Genomic DNA, 22,730 nt, shown 5'->3' on the forward strand with positions numbered 1-22,730 from the left:
TTGTAAAGAAACCGGGTAATTTTGACAAGAAAGGAGTAAATGGGAAACTAATTTGTTTTAACTGTAATAAACCCGGCCACAAGCGGAATGTGTGTCAATATAAGAGGCTTGACAAGGACCTCGAACAACGTAACAGAAAGTCAAGATCACCAATCCGGAACAAGAGGAAGGCGAACAAGAAAACTGCGAGGTGCAGTTCCCCATCAGTGGAAAAGGAAGCATGTGAGTACCAGAACTTTTTCATTTCCGAAGTACATCTAAATGAAGTATCAGAAGACCCAAATGAATTTATTTTCGACACTGGTTCCACCCATCATTTCGTCAACATTCGTAGTGCGTTTGAGGACTTTAAACCATTACGAAACAAAGAAATGGCTGTAGCCGTTAGAAATGAAACTTTCCCCATTTTGGGGATGGGAACTGTGAAATTAAAGTTTGATGATACTATCATTGTTTTAAAAGATGTAATGTACTCTCCTAATCTGCGTCAAAACTTGTTATCGGGTACTAAATTCGATAAGGGGGGTGCTAAGTTTGAAGGGGGAAACGGCTCCGTGGCGATATCTGGTCGAAATGGATTTATATTTAGAGCAATTTTAAGAAATGGCATTTATTTTGTAAAACCTCAAATTTTGTATAATAAATCGTATCAAGAAAGTATAAAACTAAATAAAAGTAATGATCATTTCGAAAATGAGAAAATTGAATGCTCTAATGTAGAAAAATTAGAATTGTGGCATAGAAGGCTGGCACATATTAACACCGATAGTATCAGAAAGAGCGGTGAATTTGAGTGTGTCCATGGCCTGCCTAAATTCAAAAATGTAAAAATAGATTGTGAAAATTGTAAAATTGGTAAATTTAAACGTGTTTCATTTAAACCAATAGGTAAAATACGGTCTAAATGTCCCCTTGAATTACTTCATGCTGATGTGTGGGGTCCATGTAATATTAAGGGAAATAAGGGGGAACGTTTTTATTTATCAATCATTGATGATTTTTCACGTAAATCTGCTTTGTATCCAATTAGTGAAAAGAGCAAAGTACCAGAAATTTTCATAAGGCACATAAAGCGTGCTGAAAGATTTTTAAATCTTAAAGTAAAAGCTGTTAGAACTGACAACGGGGGAGAATTCGTAAATAAAGTTTTTGACAATTATTGTTTGGATAACGGTATAAAACATGAGTTAACCAATATTTTTAGTCCAGAGATGAATGGTTTGGCCGAAGTGTACAATCGCTCAGCCGCTAATGCTGCAACAGTATTATTGGAAGAAAGCGGGCTAAGTAAAAGATTTTGGCCGGATGCTATGCTTTATTTCAATTATACTTGGAATAGGATTTGTCACTCAGGACAAACTAAAACACCTTTTGAGTTATATGGTGGACGTAAGCCAAGTGCTAGGCACGTCAAACCTTTCGGTGTTTTGTGTTATCTTGGAACACCCCGTCAGCAAAGACATAAACTTGATGTTAAAGCCAAAAAAGGTATATTTTTGGGCTATGCATTTAACACTAAGGGTTTTCGTATCTGGATTCCCGAAAGCGGAAAAATTTTTGAAAGTATAAATGTAAATTTTAATGAAAATGTTTATTACAAAGAAGCTTTTAAAAATATATCAGAGAGTGACTCTAGTGGAGCTGTGCTGGGTCCCTGTCTCAAATGGTCAAATATTCAATCAGATTCTGAAAATTCAGAAAATGAATCGAATTCCGAATCGGATAACGGAAGTGAAAGCCCGAGTACGCCGTCTAAATTCTTATCTTCTGATGAGAGTGAAAGCGAGACGAGCGGGGATGAATCAGATTCGAATTCTGACTTGAGTGAAAATGGGGAAAACCCACCAAGCGCCCAGCTGCGTGAAACAGAATGGGTGAGGAAAGCAATCCCAAGGTCAGATAAATCTCGTACTGATATTTATTTTTATGAGAAACATTCTTCTAAACGATTACGTTCTTTAAATGATGTTGAAAAATATTGTTCTAAAAATGCTATTTTGTTTAAGCCACATTTATTTGATTTTAATGGTAAAAATTTATATCAAGGTGAAATTTCTGATCAAACTGTTCATTTAAATTTGTGTAACTTATGACTAGATGATGAAATTGTAATTCCTAAGAATTACAAACAGGTTCTTAAATCTAAGCAAAAGGACCAGTGGTTAGATTCAATGAGGGATGAATTAGAGGTCATGCATTCTAGAAAAGTGTGGGATTTAACCCCTTTGCCTGCAAATGAAAAACCAATCGGATCAAGATGGGTTTTCAATGTTAAAAGAGATGAATCGGGAAAAATTGTTAGGTATCGTGGGAGACTTGTTGCTCAGGGATATGCACAATCCCCTGAATCGTACGATCAGACTTTTAGTCCGACGATTCATTTTTCATTGGTTCGATTTTTCTTTTCCTTGAAAATATCAGAAGGTTGGTTCGATTTGCAGTGCGATGTGAAAAATGCTTATTTATATGCACCTCTAAAAGAATGCATCTTTATGAGACAACCACCGGGTTTTGCAATAGAAGGGAAAGAAAATCTAGTTTGTAAGCTTAATAAAGCAATTTACGGTTTGCACCAGAGTGGCCGTATGTGGTTTTTTGAGATAAACAGTGTTTTATTGAAAATTGGTTTTCAGAAATTTGAAGAATGTAATTGTGTTTATATTTATAATTCATGTGTCATTTTATTGTTGTATGTTGACGATATTGTTTTGCTCGCACGGAGAGAAAAGAATTTAAATCATGTTTTAAATTTACTTAGGAAAAATTTTGACTTAAAAGTTCTCGGAAAAACGAAAAAACTGTTAGGTGTTGAATTTGAAAGAACTGAAAATGGTTTGAATTTGTTCCAAACGAAATATATCATTGAAGTTTTTGAAAAGTTCAAACATTTTAATTTTCCGGTTTCATCATTGCCGATTTGTAAAGGTACTGTTTTTTTGAAATTGAATTGTCCTAATACAGAGAATGAAAAATTTGAAATGTCAAAGATTCCTTATCGTAATTTGTTGGGTTGTCTTTCTTTCATTGCGAGCAGAACGAGACCGGACATTTGTTATGCGGTCAATATCTTCAGTCAATTTCAAAGCAACCCTGGTGTCATTCATTGGAACGGTCTTTTAAAACTTCTGGGTTATGTTTTTCAAACAAAAGATTTAAAACTTAAATTAAATTGTAATAGAACCCAATTAATAGCTTTTTCTGACGCCGATTATGCAGCTAATCGAGATGATCGAACTTCACTCGGGGGGCAGTTAATTTTGTTGGATAATGCGCCGATTGAATGGCGAACCTTCAAGGAACGTTGTATTAGCCTTTCCACTATGGAAAGTGAGTTTGTGGCCCTTTGTGAAGTGTCTAAAGAGCTTATGTGGTTTGACCGTGTATTAAACGAATGTTTACGCTGGGGAATTGTTAGAAAAAGTAAAATTAAATCTGTAATGTACGTTGATAATCAATCGGCCATTGACTTTGTTAAATCTCCGATTGAAAATCACCGTACAAAACATATTGATGTAAAATTATTTTTTGTTCGTGATTTGATTCAACGGGACATTTTTACCGTAAAACATGTAGGCAGTAAATCCAATAGGGCTGATATTTTTACGAAGCCGCAGACCCGTTTTGAACTGAATCGTTTTTGTGAACAAATATTTTGTTAATTTTTAATGGTATGAAATTATTTAGTGTAATAAATATAATGGGATATTAAAGTATAAATATTTTTGTAACAACTGAAATTCTTTTTCAAATTTCTCGTTGGTTTAATCTTTGAGATGGAGGAATTTGATTCAATGACAGGAGTTTATTTTTGGAAACTAAGCGTTTTAAATAATTTTGTCATTGTGAAAAAAAAATTTTTTTTGTAAAATCATTGTGCCCATCTATTTCAACGATACTGTTTCGAGTATTTTTGTCAATTACAGTTTGACAAGATAGTTTGCAGTGGAAATGTTAATCTTGGACTTACTATTTCCTTGGACTGTGGATCATCAATAGGCAAAAAGGACTTTTTTGAGAAAGGACTTCAATCAAATAAGCGGTGATGTATTGAGCTGCAGCTGCTGATGGATGATGTATTATGATGGATATATATATCCATATTTGTTTATTGTTGAATTGTTAAATTTTTGTAAAAGATTAAGCCTGGCCCTTTGTGGATTTTTTTTTGGGGTTATTTTTGCATCTATTAAAATTGTATAAAAATTTAAAGTTTAATAACATTACTGAATGAGAAGGGGGGATATGATAGACATCGGTAAACGATATTTATCCGCGTTCTCATTCCTAATGTAATGTAATATAAAATTAACTTTATTCAAATTAGAATAACTTCTCAACTCTTTCGGCACTTGTAAAGTTTCAGTTTTAGGTTGGCATCCTTTGATGCCCAATCATATGCAAATGAGGCAAGTATAAATAGTGAGCGATTCCAATCGTTCTCTCTCTCTTCTTTTGTGTTCGTCAGCCTCTTGTGAGTTAGGTCCGATAGGTGTTGGGGAGTTGCGAACTCCGCCTCCACTTATGGCCGGGTTTTATTCTTAAGAACTTAGTTTTGTTAGTTATATTTATTTTAGTTACTATGGACCAATAAATTTTTGGTAAGATTTTAACAAGTTTCCAATGTTCATTTCTTCACATTAACATTTGATTCTGCACCTTCCACTGTGTGATATTATCTCTGCTTGTATAAGCATGTAACATTGTTGACTGACTTACGAAATTTAGCCCTTCGGCTTTTTCGTTTAAACATCGTAAGTTATCAACATTTTCATTATATTTTGTATTTGTCAGGGACAAAATAGCTGCTTGTGAATCAGTAGGAAATTAATTCTAAAGTTTTTTTGGTTTTATAAATTCTTTGTTGTGCTTCTATTTATTCGTATCCCTCTATTTAATTTTATTTTCCTGTTAAAATGTCTTGAAATCCTGTTAAAACAGGAAATTGATGTTAGATGCTTTGAGTTTTTAAAACTATGTTTCAGCCTTGGTGACTTTTACGGATGGTCGGTACATTGGGGCAATTCTGGACCGTAATGGACTTCGCCCATCCCGGTATTATTTGACTAAAGATGATCATGTAATCATGGCAAGTGAAGTTGGTGTTTTAGACATACCAAAGGAGAATGTGAAATTAAAGGTAAGAAAAAATATTTATTTTTGTAGTTTGAAACAACTTTTTTAGAAAATCCCCCAAGAAAATTGATTGTAGATTAGAGTGGAGTGAAAAACATGAAATTCAAAGAGCTAGAACATCAAGGTGCGGAAAAGTCTAAAATTTTCACGATCAGATAATATCTTTTGCATCCAATGGCTTGATGAAAATTCAAGGTTTTCAAAAAGTAACTTTTGTTTTTGCTTGTAATTCTCAAAAAACAAAACTTATTAGGCCAAAAGAGCTGGGTGCTAAAAGATTATGCAATTGTACCTTTTAGATAGGGATGCAATATTTGACTGATTGGTCAATATCTGGAAATTTAATATTTTTGAGAAAAAGTGCATTTTTGTTTATTGTTCTTATTTCTTTTTAGAAGACAGTCTAGATATATTATGGATACACAATTATTGCATGTCCCTGAAAAAACATAATTATTACCATTCCTTTTTTTCTTGTTTCAACGCCTTTAATTGTTTCATTCAGAAGCATGATTTTAGAATGTTATTTAGCAAAACCAATCTGTCTGTTATATTGCCTGTAGTTCTGCCTTAGCCCTGGCTTAGAGATAGCAACTTACTACTAAATACCCAAGCTTTGCCTTAAAGCCATGAGTCGAACCGCACCATGCTGCTGACACTTGCTGATGAGATAAATTCACTTTATCTACCAGTTCATTGACACTCTCAGCTTCAGTGAGATAACATCTCCACCCAGCTCAATTATTCACTAATCCAGACTGAAGGGTTCTAATAAGAACCAAACTGCAGTCTCTATATATGAAAACTGGGCTGTGTGGTATATTGCATGTAGTTCTACCTTAGCCCTGGCTTAAGGGGTGGCAACTTTCTGCTAAATATTTAGAATACTTTTTTTATGCTGTGAATACTGAAATGAACTTCTAAGCTTTTATATTCCTTTTAGAATATAATAAAATAAAATAAGTTTTAAAACTTGCTGTACTAAATTTGATTTTTATCATTAACAGTTTTGAATATTTTAAATATTAACTGAATAAACAATTTCGCTTATATTGCAGAATATTGGCAATAATAATATTTTATTTTGCAATGTTTATCTGCTCTTATTATTATTTTTTTGGCGTGGGTAAATCTTTTAATATTGCAAATACAATGCCACTATTTAACAAATGCAATTTCTGTATTTGCTTTGACCAAACAGGGTCGCCTTCGACCAGGACGCATGTTGTTGGTGGACACAATGGATAATACGTTCAAACGAGATGATGAAGTGAAACTTAATATTGCTGCTCAATATCCTTTAGCTCAATGGCTTGAAGAACTGGTAATATATTTAAAGTTATTACATTTAACTTTATTACATTTCTTTAAAATTATTTCATGCTCATTCATTAGAATTATGTAGTGGTACAGAACAACCAATTTCATTCTTTTCTGAGGGTGAAAGGGTTACCTCATACTCTCAAAATTTCTTCAACTATTTTATTGCAATGCTTGGAAAATATTTCATCGCAATAATATGGACAAAAAATAATATTAAATAATGAAAAAAGTTGAAAATTAAGTGTAAAAAATTGCCGTCCAGTACAACCTTGTTTATCCGGACTAACTTGGACCAAACCAATGGCAATGTGAATGATCGAAAATCCGGTTAGTATGGGTAATAAGCAAAGCAGATACTTAAATAAGCAGACTTGCCATTCATTGCAACAAAAAACCATATTTTGTCACAAAATTACGAAGAATTGTTGCATTATAAAATATCAAAACAATTTTTCACATGATGCCTTAACAAAGAATTAACCCACTGTCTCCTGGTTCAAGTGTGTGTCGTTTCAGCAAAGCGCATTAAATCTTAAAACTTCTTTACTAACAATAAAGCTGAACGTCTCTCTGTCTGGATGTCTGTCAGAATCTCTGTGACGTGCATAGCGCCTAGACCGTTCGGGAGATTTTCATGAAATTTGGCACAGAATTAGTTTGTAGCATGGGTGTGTGCACCTCGAAGCAATGTTTCGAAAATTCGATGTGGTTCTTTTTCTATTCCAATTTTAAAATCATTTTCCCAAGCAAAATTATCATAAGATGGACAAGTAAATTACCAAGTTATCATAACGTGGAACCGTAACATGGGCAAGCCAATTGGTGAGAAATTTATCATACATTTTTTGTAAATATACAGGCGAACCAAAAGACCTTTTAATTTTCTACTACGGGCAAAGCCATGCGGGTGCCACTAGTTATCAATATAGTTCAGTTGCAGTGGTGTTTATTAGATTACCATAATTTATTTTACAATCTATGCAAAAGCTCTTCATTTAACCAAAATAACAAGTGAACGTTTGGCATATTTATAGTTATTTTTTTGCTATCATAAACTTAAATTATCTATCGAAGTTTTTTTTTTTTTTTGAAAAGCCAAATTTGATCCGGGTAAATGAGGGCCAGGTAAGCAAGGTTTTACTGTATTTTGTTCCAAGGATTGTAATATTAATTAATTTAATTTTTTAAAGTTGCCCGATGCAGCTGCTTACTCTACCTTGTTGAAACTTTGGCACTATTTACGAATAAATTGTTTAATACCAATTAATGTTTTGTATATGCTTTTATCTATTGCAGGTTACAGTTGAAAAATTGAAGCAATATTGCAGCAAAAGTTGTATTCCTTCAAACAAGATCAAACCCATTATGCAGGATAGACGTTTAACTGTGTTTAATTATTCAATTGAAACTATAACTCTGTTACTAGTGCCTATGATTCAAACAGGGTATGAAGTCTTCATTGCTTATTGTTTTGGAATGAATGAAATGTTTTCATGATATAAATGAATTGCTGCATTAAATTTTTCAATTTTCGGTTGTAATCTCCAGAATTCAAGTTTTTAAATGAAATATTGCCTTTTAGTTAACTTATACCTTTTAGTTAAAAAAAAAATATATATATATTGCATGAAATATGCATCGGATTCCTTACATAAATGATGACAATAAAATTTATTATTACTGTTGTTTAAGAATAAAAAATTATGTAAATTCTTAGTGAAGAACAATTAAAATGTGTTCATCTAGATTTTGTTGTTATGCTTATAAACTGAAATTCTGATCAAAAATCCGATAATTAAGTTTTTAAAGTTGCACAATAATCATGGAACTTAAGTTTAAATACAAACTGTTATGTCTCCTGGTAGCTTTTTAATTTTTTATTTCATAAACGTTTGAGTTTTAATTTATATTTTTATTCTGTTAGATGAAATTAGAAGACAAATCATCATGTTTTTTTTTTTTCATTTTTTCTCAGCATTTTTGAAAATGAGGTGCTGTTTTAGGACCCCTAAATTACAGATATTTTAAATAATGGTGTTGATGAAATCAAAATTGAGGATATTCTACTACTTTGTATCAAAAATTTAATTTATGTTTTAAAATTAATATTTATTCAATTTGGAATCAAATTTTCAAATTTGACAATTCTAAGTGAGTCTGCATTTTGCTCTGGATTCTTCGAAAAATATAACTTGAAAGATAACTTGAATGCAGAATCCTGATTTTAAAATCTTTTTCATTCCTACAATATAAAATCTCAAAATTAATTGATTTATAAATTGTATAATTTATTTTCTCATGCAATGCAACCTTAAAGAAAAGGATTACAACAAACCTTTTGATTGTATAAAAATGATAACATGCAATATACTGTGTTAAGATTCAATCCTTATTTCTACCATTTATACGCATGTGAATATTACGTCATATCCCCTCCCAGAAACCTTTGCGTTTTATCAAGCGCAGAGCTGTCTCTTGTGTATGTAGCAATGGCTGTAGTCTGTAGAAAAAATTAGTCTGTATTATTTAACTATGTGTAATTGTGATGCATAGCCAGCAAATAAATGTTTTTGCTTAACAACTGTACTTGATTCTTCTCACATACCGACAGTCCATTTATCCCATCCAGAAACTGCAGTTTCATCCTTCTTTGGACTCATTAGTCTGGAATAGGGAATAACCGAGCCTAAGGCAGATGTCATCTTATTGACTCTGGTAGATAAAGTAACTTTATCATTGTTAAATTTATCTACCAGTTTGTTGGCACCCTCAGCTTCTACAAAATGACATCTGTCTCCAGCTCGGTTATTCCCTAAGACTGATAAGTTTATTCCCTATGATTTGGGAATAATAAGGTTATTTCCTATGACTCCCTATGACTGATTCTCCTAAACTGATGAGTTCAAACCAGGGCGACACTGCAGTCTCTGGATGAAAAATCCGGGCTGTCAGAATATTGCATGTAGTTCGGCCTTAGTCCTGTGGTGGTAACTTACTGCTTAATAAGTCTTTTGATTGCATAAAAATGTTGTGGAGTAAATCTGTTGACTTATTAGTTTATATAAATACCCTTTGAATTGTCTTATGCTATCCTTTTTCATTTAACATGATCAAGTCTCACTTCCCAATTTAGGAAAGAAGCTTTGGGATCCATGGGTAATGACGCACCACTTGCTTGTCTTTCAGCATTCCAGCCACTTGTTTATGACTATTTCAAACAACTTTTTGCACAAGTGACAAATCCACCCATCGATCCATTCCGAGAAGACATTGTTATATCACTGGTAATGCATTTTTAAACATTATAGTGTACCCCATATTTCAACTGTGTATTGTTGTTTTTAAAAAAATCTCTTTCTGGATGTTAAATTTTGCTATGCTGTGAATGATAAAAAACTGCCAAGTACTGGCTGCCCAAGTTTGCTATGGAATTGGCAAGCTGCCAGTTAAGACGAGTCTATCAGCATGAGGGGAAAAAGAAAAATTTTGTGGACTTATTTCGTTCATTTCAATGAGACTCTGCTTAATTTAGAGATTAACACACCTCTGAAAAGTTAAACTGGCATCCCTGTAAAATAGCAGGTCTGTTTACACCAGTAAACCAGATGTAGCCTTTCTGTCTCATTGGTGGTCAAACAATATTTGGGAATTTTTTTGAGTCCCATTAAATATCTAAACCTTGATGTTTATTTCTCACTTCCAAAAGTTAATCACAGCTTTTTAAATATATTGCTCATATTATCTTTGTAACAAACTGCAGCTTCTCCAACAGTGACAGATTTATAAGTTAGGTTTCCTGCCTCTCCCCAAATAAGAGTTTTTAAACAGGTCCTTGTTGGGGTAGTATAGGGACCCCTTACAAGAGCAACATTTATGATATGGTAAAGCCACTACTGTTCTTCAATTCAGATTGGCTTACAGAAATTAACATTTTTCTTTTCATGCTTAACTTTTGGCAGGAAGTATATTAGTAGTTCTGAAAACGAAAAATATCTGAAATGAATTCATTTCTTACTTTTATTTTCTATAAATGATAATCAAAGCTAATTGTGCATGAAAATAATAAAGTTTTCAAAATAGAAGTACTTTCAGATGTTTTGTAATATAATGTCGAAGATTTTTATTGAAATTAAATTTTGTCTCAAAGCACCACCTTTTCACTTTCTTCTTTTTAAATCTGAGTATTTGCTATTGTGTTCATGCAATTAAAGTTTTTTTTTTCTGTTATTAAAATTTTGCTAACCTATCTGAGATGAGCTTTTCAGTGTTTTAAAATAGCTATGTGAAAATTTCGTTACTGAAAACACATTCATGTTGATCACTGAAAAAATGTCTGTTCAATCAAAAAGCAAAACCTTTTGTGTGCTAACAGTAGTATTTTTTCATGACAAAATAGTTTTTATTCACTATCTTTTTTTTCCCAAAAGACATATTTCAGTGGTGGCGCTAGGAAATCCCCGACAGGGTGGCAAACTTGCCCGACTGGGGGGCATAGCCAAATTTTACTTTGCAAGATTCCCCCCCCCCCCCAGAGCCTGATCATCCTGACATTGGACATGTGGCACATTTCTATTTCAGGAAATTCATTTTGTGCCTCCCCCCCCCCCCATTCCAGCTTTTTTTTAATATGTTGAAGCAATAAAATATTTCGATACTCGCGTTTTTACACAACCATACTAAATTTGGTGGTACCTCGATATCACAATGTAATATATACATTTAAAAAGTAGAAGAGATATAGTAGTATACGATAAATATATAAATGTGGTTAAACTTTGCAGTAAACCGTAAATACCAAAATGATCTATCATATAACTTTTAATAGTAGATACAGACTAAATTTGGAGTGGTTTTCTGATTTGCAAAGAGATCACACTTTTAAGGCGAATTTTTAACAACAAATAGATTTTTTCCTTGTTTTAGCATTTGCAAAACTATCAATGATATCATTGTACTCTAGATTCTGAGTGAAATCATTATTTATTTTTAATTAACATGATAAATTAAGGGGATCTTGGCCCCCCCTGAAATCTAAGAGGAAGGGCCTGTGCCCCACATGCCCCTGCGGTAATCAGGCTCTGCCCCCCCTCCAATTCAAGTGATAAAGAAACTAATCATTCTTTGCGTCTAAAAACAAGAATTCCCTATAAAAATTAAAAGCAAAAAATAAAAAATTTAAAATATATAAAATGAAATATGTATGGAAAAAAATCAAATTTAAAATGAAAAACATGAAACTAGGCTTTTGTGAGCAGGGTCATCGCGAGATCAATAAACTAGAACTGTCTGAGAATCAGATATTGACGAAAAGTCTGACTATGATGTAAAATCATTATAAATGTGTGCTCAACAGAGTTTTATGCAGAGAAAGAAACTTAACAACAGGAATTTAGTTGTGCTTGTAGAAGTTAGCGGGGTTCGGGGGTTCTCCCCCGGAAATTTTTCGAAATTGTAGCTCTGAAAACGCAATTTTAGATGATCTTCGGTAATTTCATGGAGAGAAGGATTTGGGTTCTCACCCCCAAAGAATTTTAAGAAATTGAAGTCCAATAAACGAACTTTTAGTCGATCTGTAATGGTATTTTATAGGGAGTGAGAGACGAGGTGCACCCCCGAAAAAGTTTTAAAATTGAAGTATCGAAAACGCAATTGTAGGTTATGTTTGGTAACGTTAGGGTGATGGGGTTAGTGACCGATTAAGATACTGAGGGTTCCCCCCCCCCTTTTTCCGTAATCAAACCTTATAAACACACAAATTTACGGAGGGAAACTCCAGGGCTCAAGGTTATAGCGGTGCTCATCCACTAGCTCAAAATATTTATTGGGGAGCAGAGAAATCCACATCTTAAGTAAACAAAAGAAGAGCAACTAATATTAAGTTAAAAAATTCAAAAGAAACTTGAGTCCGATGCCTAGCTTTATATTAAGGTGAACCTCGCGAGTCAGAACACGTATAAAATTAAATTTATTTATATTTTCTTTCATTATATTATTTTTCCGGGATAACTTGGGAAAGCATGGAAAAGGGAAAACGATTGCAACTACTAAGTTTTGCTAGCGCAAAAGCAGAATCAAGAGAAAAAATTTAAAATCTTTTGAAGAGCCTAGTTTGCTAAAACCCATTACAAGTATTTTATTTGATAACAAATAGAAACTGGAAACGGGTAAAAATTTTGCGCTAAAAAAATTAGAAAAGGTGCAAATTTTTACGATTTTTAATTAATTTGTATGGTAATAAAAGGCCTACATCGATTAGGCCTAGCTGGTGGTGGAGGGAGCCGGCGGGCAACCGGGCTAATCAGATAAATAATCATGATAGTTTCATAGGGGCCGCAAACATATTCATTCCTAGATTTTTACAAATATCATCATACAAATCACAGCTAATTGGAGGAAAATGTGTGGGCCGCTGAAGCATGTTTGAAATAGAAAATAAAAGTTAAAATGAGAGAGAATAGAAATAGAAAATAAAAGTAAAAAGAGCGAGATTTAAATTATTGAAATGAATAGTCACACCAGCAGTTCTAAGCAAGACTGCGGAGTCGGAAGAAAAATGACCGACTCCGACCTCCGACTTCGGGAATTTTAGAGCCTTCGACTCTGATTCCACTAGAACTGGCAGGGTTGCTGATTTTAAGGGAAAATGATCGACTCCGACTGTTGAATTTTTAAACCTTTGACTCCTGACTCCGACTACTTTACCTCAAAATCAGTCCGACTTCAACTCCTCACCGTTGGTTCCAAGTTTTTGAATGTACTAAATGAAAGTAATGTGTGTGTGTGTTTTGTGTAATCCAAAAAAAAAAACGAAACTTGATAATATGATCGGCACTATGCTAAACTCGGTAACAAACGAAGGTGAAAAATCGCGAATTTCGTTTTTCAAATTCAATGGTTTGCCGTAGTACTCAAAAAGGGCTATTACTACTGTACACTCCCGATTATCCGCGGAATTGAGTGGCTCAGGTACCGCGGATAACGAAAGTCGCTTATAATCCGAAAAAGGTTTAAAACCAGAGGTAAAGAAGACAGAAATTATCTTTTGCTTGAGAATGATTGTATTGTAAATAAAACGTGAAACGTTTAAAAGAGATGCGACATTAAAAAATATTTGTATTTCAAGTTCTACAGAACTAAAATAAACTAAAATTTAAATCATGAGTAGGAACTTTCCGTCAACCTAAAACATTCAACAGCCCAGAAGTGAAAACAGTGACCACAAACAAAAAAGACCCCATCAGAGAATTCCCAGAACACCTGTAGGCGTTTTCCTAACCTTTCTCAATCGGAACAGATGATAAAGATAATGTCTTACGCTCTTTTAAACTAGGGGTCTTCAGTAAGCACATGTGTTTTACCGAAATCAGCAGAACGCTTTCCCTTGAGGCACGTGTCAAAGAGAAGTTGATGACAATGCATACTGACTTTCACGTTTTTTGAGAAGGAGCACTTGTCGTGGGAAAGGGAAAAAAATCTGGGACGAATTGATTTCTGATACGCGTTTTTGAAGAACAAAATTTTTCAACTATTTTTTTTTTCCTTTTCTGAGACTTTCGCGGATAATCCACTCGTGGATAATCGAGAGTTTACTGTACTTCAAACAATAAGATTTACACTTAATGTTATTTATAAAAATCAAAAAATTGAAAATAACTAAAGCGTCTGGTGGACAAAAATATTGTTTCGGCGCTCCTGAAAAGAGCCAATTTTCACATTCGGTAGTTCAGCATAGTGCCGACGATATTACGTCATAAACAAACTTATTAAGTATCAAAGTGATTAACATTAATTGCACCAGTTTCTTTTGTGTAAGGTTTTTCTTTTTTTTTAATTAACTATATACCTAACTTTTTTATTTTTCAAATTTTTTGAAGCATTCATAATTTGAAAATGCATAAGCATTAGTTTCAAACTTTTTATTGAACATGCCAGTTGAAATAGGTCATAATTTCAAGTTTTAATTCTCTTTCCAGACTAAAGGGGGAAAATGTAAATTCAAAGTCTTACCCCAAAATTTATCTACATAGACCATTTTTGCAGATCTACGGAGTCGGGGGGAAAATGGCCGACTCCAACTCAGGGCCGGATTTAGACTTAACGGGGCCCTAAGCCATTTTAGGTATGGGCCCCTTTTGCAGTTTTAACAACGTTTCTCTCGGTGGTGTAAGAGAGGCATTTTTTTATAATTTTTTTTTCTCCTTTACTATGTCTGTCTCTTTCATCGGATACATACAGTAATACTTTAATTTTTGATGATCGTGTTTTAATGTGTTTTCCCTGATGTCCTGTGTTGGATTGACCTTAAGAGGGGAAATGTTATCAAGAAAGTGACACATGACTCCCCTTTAAGTGGAGTACAAAATATTCCCAATTGTAGGGAGCCCAGGGATTTCTTCCCCGGAGGAAATTTTGAAAAATTGATATAAAATTCTGCATTTTGAAGCCTTATAAGATGTAATTGGAACTACAAAAATATCAGGACAGAATTAGGCAAACAAAACTTTTTTTAAGTTATAAACTCTTTCAAAAATTAAGATAATACACAGTAAAAATTGTTTTTGATTCAAAAAACCAATGACAGCAGTCGACAGAGAGAAACAGCACGGGAAACGAAAAGACAATGCATTGCTTCGTGCTCACATTGGCTTTCGATACAATTAGTTTTTAATCACCCCTCTAACTCACCGACAAACAATTCAACTCCGACTCTACCTTAAAACCAGTTCGACTCCAACTCTCACTCCGACCCCGCAATCACTGGCAGTGTTACAGGCATTGAGGGAAAATGACTCTAACTCTTGGAATTTTTAACCTACAAATGCCGACTCAGACTCCTTGTCTCCAAAATCTGTCCGACTCCGACTGCGCAGCACTGCTTTTTTACACTGTTTTAGTACTTGAAAAAAAGCATATTAAAAAAAAAAGCTTGCAAAAAAAAAAAAAAAAAAAAAAAAAAAAAAAAAAAAAGATTGAGTCTGGTATCAGTCTGTAAGTTGGTTTGATCGATCTCGAAGGAGCAATGTTGACTTTTGAATTGGACTTGGTCCGATCAAATGATTACAGCGGTCTGGGCTAAGCGCAGCTTTTACTTTAAGTTAGAAACATGAGTTTCGACTAAATGATAACATCTGAAAAAAAATAAATTTGGAAGCAAAATGTATGTTTTCAATTGCTTTTAACACATGATTTATTTATTTATTTAATTTTGCCTTTTCCAAAAGGTTCGCCCCTCCCTCTCCCCCAAACATTTTTCTCAAAAAGAACCCAAACCCGATGCATTACCAACCCGACGTTTAATAATCCAATGATTGTTTAGTTGTGCCAAGCCCGAATGTTTAGTAAATCATTCTCCATTCCCAACAAAATTATTATGCAACCTACAAACAAGATCAATATAAGTTTTTGAGAAAAATGTATTTAAAATGTTAAACATCTATTTGCTTTTATTATATTAGTCCAAAGAATTTTTTTCCTGCATTTAGCATTTGCCGACAAGACATCATTGCACTAAAAAATTAAAACATTAAATCTACTTTAGTACACTTCCTTGTATGAGGTAAAAGGATTGTTTACTCATCGATATGTTTTGTTGCAGAATATCAACAATAATCAGAAAAGTTGTAAATAACTATAGTAATAACTTACTTGTAACTTCTGAGTGAAAATAAAGTACTTTAAAACGCATCAATGAGCGCAGTCTGCGTCTGCACACTTGACATGCTGATGAAGAGATGTTTAGCGAATGTAATAGGAAAGCAAAAAAAAAAAATCTCCAAAGCATGTGTTTTCTCCCCTGACGACCCCCCCCCCCATCCCCTCTCGTCTCGTCCTGGCTATTGTCATTCGGTACGTATTTCTCTCGTAACCCGATGACGACGCCTTAGGTCTGACCGGTAATCACCACTGCATTCTGTAGGGACGGGTATGGTACTCTTTTAGTCTAAGTGGACACCCTGAGGTCAAAACCAGCTCTGCATCGACAAACAGAAATTTCAAGGATCAAAACACACCATTTCCCCCGAAGCAATAGCTGTATTTTGTCACCATCTGGACGATGTTTTATGGACTCGGGCTAATCTTGCCTCAAAGGGGATTGATTTTTTGTTACCTTTTATATATACATATATATATGTATATATATATATATAAGATACTTCTACTTTTTTCTCCTAATTTTTTTTTTCGAGTTCATATATGAGAAAACTTTATCATTTACAGTAAACGCCAAAGCAAACAGATTCCCCGACGAAATACTAAATTTTCCCCGATGGGGGGGGGGGGGGGCAATAGCCCCCCTGCCCCTCCCTTGGAGCCACGTCTGACATATTTTAAAATTTGGTTACTTCTGTGTCTTGGTCCTATTGTCGTTCATGCTTTAATGTAAGTATCATATTCTTGTTTTTCAGTCTTGCCCAATAGGGCCATCATACAATATTTTGGAACCAAGTGCAAAGCAGTGTCATCGACTATGGTTAGAGCAGCCAATTCTGTCCTTGAATGATATTGAAGTCATAAAAAGTACTAACTATAATGACTGGAAAGTAAGGATCAAGTTTATGCAGAATATTGGGTATTAAAACCCGTCAAACAATCATGTTTCAGTTGTTGCTATTTTGTTCATTTTCAGACAAAAGTCATTGACATTCTTTATCCGGTAGAAAATGGAGGTGAAGGCTTGATATCTTCAATAAATAAAATTTGTGAAGAAGCAAGTTTAGCAGTAAAAGAAAATTGCAGTATTATAATATTGTCTGACAGAAAAGCAACGAGAGACGTAATTCCTGTAAGGTAATGCTTGATAAGTGCTGGTAAATAGTTTGTGTCCCTCTTTTTTTTTTCGTATTTTTTTGTTCAAGTTACGAATAGATTTAATTTATCACAAATCTTAAAATTTTCAGTTTCTGTGTACAACTACTGCATTTATGGTATTCAGGTATTTAAAAAGTACTTTATGAGGGTAAATGGAAAAAATTGCAAGCTGTTGTGATAACATTATCATGGTATCTCTTTTTATTTTCCCCTGGTGTTTTGTGTGCATACAAAACTTATTTGCTGCAGAGGATTCATAAGTTTAATGGGATATTTTTTGTTGTGTTCGTTTTAGTGAGTCAGTTATGATTCATTTCATTAACTTGATGAATAGTAATTGTTGTTTTTGTTCACTTAGTGCTCTTATTTCTGACAGCTTTGTGTTTTTAGATAATTTAAAATTTCATTTTGAGTTAAAGCTATTATATCTTCTTATTTTTTCCTTTAAATTCATAAATGTGAACAATCTGTTTGCACAGGTGTGACCTTTTTACAGATTTATTTGCAGTTCATTCCCCGAATTTTAAACTTTGGCTTTTAATTTTAATGTACTCAAATAAAGGAACCATTATGAAAAATTTGCAGGAAAAATAATGATTTGTACGTGTTGCTTAAGGCTTAATATAGTCATCTATATTGAAAATTAAAAGCCTAAGTTTAAAGTTCCAGGAATAAAGTGCAAATACAGTAAAATTCCTCTAATGCGGACACTAATGGGACAATTTTTTGTCCTTAATAGGAGGGGTGTCTGCAGGACAGGGGTTTAATAATGTTATTTGCCTTGGAATCGGGGAATTAAAAATCGTCCATATAAGAGGGGTGTCCGTTAGGAGGAATTTTACTGTACATGCGTAAAAATGTCTTATTTGAGAAAATTTTCTATCTTTCCATTTGATATTTGCTAGAGCTGTGGTCCAGGTCCAGACTGATGAAGGTCAAAAACTGGACTGTAAAAAATGTTTTAAAAGTATTTAATTGCACAAATAAAATATTTAAAAAATTTCCGGTTCTCGATGAAAGATTTTCTAAAGTATCCTAGAGCCATGATAGCCTACAGAAACATTTTTTGATGTTTTCCATTTGACACCACAAGAAATGTTTCTTTCATTCCCCTCTCTCATGAATGCATTATGAAAACAGAACTTTTTGATAATTTGCTTCTCTTGATCATAATGAGCTTAAAAAATGTTGTTTTAGTGGATACTGCAACATAGTTTTACAGAAACTATTTGAATTTCATTATTGAGCAATCACATTGCTTATTGTTTTCATTTGACCTTTGAATGGCGTTCCTATGATTTTATTCCCCCCCCTCATCTGCAACACCACCGTCGACCAGCCCCTCCCAATGCTGCTTCTCTAGCGAAAATTGTCTCCAGGTTGCGTCCATATCCTACACACACACATACATACACAACACCTACACACACACATACATACACAACACCTACACACACGCATACATACACAACACCTACACACACATACATACCCAAAACCTACACACACGTATACATACACACACATACACATAACCATACACTCATGCCTGCATACAGACAAAAACACACATGCCTACATACACACACACACACACGTGATTGCGAAAAACATAATTGGAATTCAAGATGTTAAAATTCTAATTAATCTTTTTTTTTTAAATTTTATAGTGTTGCTTGTCAAAGACAATCTGACTTGATTTATTTTCTTTAGTGCTATTTTAGCTCTTGGAGCTGTTCATCATCACCTAATTAATGAAAGACTTCGGATGAAAGTTGGTTTGATTGTAGAAACAGGTGAAGCAAGGGAAGTTCACCACATGTGTGTCTTATTAGGATATGGTGCTGATGCTATCTGTCCTTACATGGTTTTTGAAATTGCCCTAGGATTAAACTCGGAAGGATTGTTACAGCCACCTGTATCAGAAGAAGCTATGATAAACAATTATATTAAAGCTATTAATACCGGTATATCAAAGGTAATTTGTTTCTTCAGTGTCTTTTACCAATCAAATGTTTCCTTCTCTTTATTTTTCTTTTTTTTTTTGGGGGGGGGGGGAATGTTTTGAAGTATTTGAAATATATCAGATTCTGTAGAAAAGCAGCAATGACAACAACTAAATATTTGAACTTGAGGTACTTGCTTTATTTTTTTAGAAAAGGCACTGATTAAAAACTTTTTGTGTTTAAAACTTTTCTTTTTTACAAAATCTTGCTTCTTGATGATCTTAGTGTGGGAGGAAAATTTATAGTGTTAAACTAATCTATGTTAATATTAAATATAAATTGATTTTAGAAATGTGCTTAAATACAATTAAGTTATGTTAATCAAGTGCTGATTCTACATCATGAAATCAATGTACAGTTGAGTCCTGTTAATCCAAACCCTGTTCATTCGAGCTCCACTAAATCTGAGGTAGCTAACCCTCCCGCATGAGATAAAATATTAAAAAAAGTTGTTAAGGAATGAAGTGTTGGAGAAGTGAAACTAGGAGACAAAAAGAGGAGAAAATAACAGTCATAATGCATTCAAAAGGACAAAATAACTTTTCTGGGTAAGAAAGGATAATTTAAGAAGTTATAGTTTTCAAAAATTCCGAGAAAACGACACCACAAACAAAGAAAAGTGCAGCTTAAGTCATGAAGAGAATTTCTAATCATTATCTAGCTTTCAATCATAGCTTTCAGTGTTGAAACATGCAATTTTTTTTTATTGGGAAAGTTTGGTTTGAAATTACTAGAACTGCATTTTTCTTCGTTTGTGGTGTCATTTTCTTGGAATTTTTGAAAACTACAGGAATACTTAAATTGTCCTTTTCTGACAGAGAAAAGTTATTCTATCCTTCTAAATGCATTATGAAAAGTGCTTAGTATTTTGTAATTTTTTTTTATTTTATCCTTTTTAGTGTAAATGTATTTCAGAAATAGAATACCATTACCATCTTTTTTTTTTATATAAATGCTCCGTACTAAAAGGAAAAAAAAAAACCTATATACCTGTCTAAAACTTTAAGCAGTTGGCACTAAAAATTAATACTTGTTCCTCTCTAGGATTTATTTTTTTTGCTAATTTAATAAGAACCATTTGAATATTAAAGGTTTCCAAAACTAATTTATATTTCACAAGTATTTCAGATCCTAATTTGTCTCTTTACTTATCCCCATTATCGATTATTGGCATAGATGAGGATAAAATCCTACGAGAGCAGTGATAGGGAGAGAAACCATCATTCAAAACTTTCATTATGATTATTATTATTATTACTGTTGTAAAGTAATGAATATTTATAACAATCGGTTTTAATATTTATTCATTTAATTGGGAAATAACATGAAATTTGCTGTTTACAATCCTAACTGAAATTGTTTTAGAATTTTAATTTTTCAGTATTAAGTTGTGCCTTAAAATTAAACACATCAATTAGTAAAATCCGGAAGTCTCTAAGTGGGTCTAGTTGCTAAAATATAAACAAAAACAGGCCTCAGATTTTTCTTTGACAAACATGCCAAGTATAATAAAAGTGCTTAAAAACTGAAAGTTAAAAGGTGAGGTGCTAGAAATCTAGCATCAGACAGAAAACAGAGTAACATCTTTGCAAAAGTGATTGTTTAAAAAAAAAGTAAGACTCCCGTAATGGGGTCTTCTCGAGCTTTAACAGTAGCATATTTTTATAATTGCTAATCAGTGTGCTCGTTTTTGTTTCGCTATTTTACTTCCCTAATATGAGGCAGTGAGAAGCAACGGATGCAAAATTAAAAATTTGGAGGTAACCAGTTCAAATGGTGGATGTTTCCTATGTCTTTTAGCAAAAGATAATACTAGTACTAGTAGCCCTTTAGGTACTGCTATACAGCATGATTTAGAAAAACTTTTCAATGAAAGTCTACCTAAAACCATTTTTAATGTGTTTTACTCAAAATTTGAAAATGCTGACTTACATCCCTTTGCTTCTCACTGCTTCATATTTAATTGAATGTAAAATTTAGTGATTTCCTTCAATTTTATTATGTAGTCCGTATCATTTGAGTTTTTGGTTATCCGAGTTGGTGTCAGCAATTGGGACTGAACTGTATATACAAACACTTAATTTTTTTAATATCATTAAAAAATATTTATGTGCATCTTAAAATTAAAATATTTTTTAAACTATTTATTTAGGTCATGACAAAAATGGGAATCTCAGCATTACAGAGCTACAAAGGTGCTCAAATATTTGAAGCTCTAGGTTTAAACAATGATGTTGTTGACAAATGTTTCAAGGTGAGATATTTTTTAATTCGTAATTATTTTTCAAAGAAAATTTTTTGTTGAAAGGTATATTTTGACAGATTTTAAAACATGTGGCCTTGTTAACTATCAGCAGTAAATACAATCATTTGGTTTTAATTTCAGTTGTTAGTGCTTTAGAATCTCTTGAATCTGACCTGATTGGGGCCGGTGGAAGGGGGGAGGGGCTTTAGATCGGCAAACCATACCTCCTGTATATAACAACAGCTGGAGCTAAGCTAAAATAAATTCGTAAATGTTCAGAAAAAAAAAAGAAATGCTTTGCAGTGTAAAATATTGTTTATTTAATGAATAGTAAACATAGATTATAAACAGTATTACAGTAAAAAAAAATTATATCAATAAACACACAGTAGAGTAGAGTACTGTACTACTGAGCATATTGTGCTAATTTAGGGGGTGGGGGGCGAGGGGTGATTTGTCTCCTCAAGTAGGCAATAAATTCATGAGGGCTGATAGGGGGGGGGGGCGATGAGTGTTTAAAAGACAAGATAATGGTAATAAAGCACCATCGATTATCGAAATTGAAAGCATATACGAAACTGATTATTGAGAATTTAAACAAGAAATCACAAACTAAAAAAGAAACGAGTTAATTTTCAGGAGCTTCCTTTTCAAATCTCAGTTGAACCTTAAGAAAGTATTTCATCATTCATTGATTCTTCATTCATGATTATAAAAAAAATAAAAAATAATTGAGAATCTGTTTTTAATTTCCTCTGATTTCAATTTAAAAAGGAAATAATTTCATAAAAAATGTACTTTTGTTTTAGAAAAGTACGTCAATGATCATAGTTAAGTATTTCCCTTCAAATATTTATTAGCTCGTTTCCAAAAAGAAGGAAATGGAAAAGCAGTAAAACGGAAAATAGGTACTTTTATTTATTTATTTATTTATTGGTTTGAGAGTGATTGAATTAAATTGCTTTATCCTAAACATATACATTTTACTTCAATTTTGAATTTAGCATTTATGTTTTCTAATATTGATGTGAACTAGCACCAAGTTGTGGTATTTTCAAGGAAGACAGGCGGTCGGGTGGGGGAGGGGAGGCGATAGGTTTCAGTCAGCCTCTAGAGGGGGTGATGGATCAAAGAAGTTGGGAACCACTGTGCTTATTAGTCAAAGTTTTGAAATTGTAAAAAGTCATTTGTTTTCTTCTGAACCATTGATGCAG

The 22,730-nt window shown here is 33.2% G+C and overlaps 1 protein-coding gene across 1 annotated transcript in view; it reads left to right on the forward strand.

Annotated features, from left to right (window-relative positions):
• LOC129224565 (uncharacterized) overlaps positions 1-22,730 on the forward strand; it is a 285,185-nt gene that overhangs the window by 23,585 nt on the left and 238,870 nt on the right. The window contains exons 9-16 of the mRNA XM_054859042.1: positions 4,983-5,137; positions 6,335-6,457; positions 7,753-7,901; positions 9,590-9,740; positions 16,863-16,997; positions 17,084-17,244; positions 18,979-19,243; positions 21,424-21,525. Coding sequence (XP_054715017.1) covers positions 4,983-5,137; positions 6,335-6,457; positions 7,753-7,901; positions 9,590-9,740; positions 16,863-16,997; positions 17,084-17,244; positions 18,979-19,243; positions 21,424-21,525 — 1,241 coding nt within the window. The remainder of the gene's footprint in view (positions 1-4,982; positions 5,138-6,334; positions 6,458-7,752; positions 7,902-9,589; positions 9,741-16,862; positions 16,998-17,083; positions 17,245-18,978; positions 19,244-21,423; positions 21,526-22,730) is intronic.

The sequence above is a fragment of the Uloborus diversus genome, chromosome 6, assembly GCF_026930045.1.
Source record: "Uloborus diversus isolate 005 chromosome 6, Udiv.v.3.1, whole genome shotgun sequence".
NCBI classification, from domain to species: Eukaryota; Metazoa; Arthropoda; class Arachnida; order Araneae; family Uloboridae; genus Uloborus; species Uloborus diversus.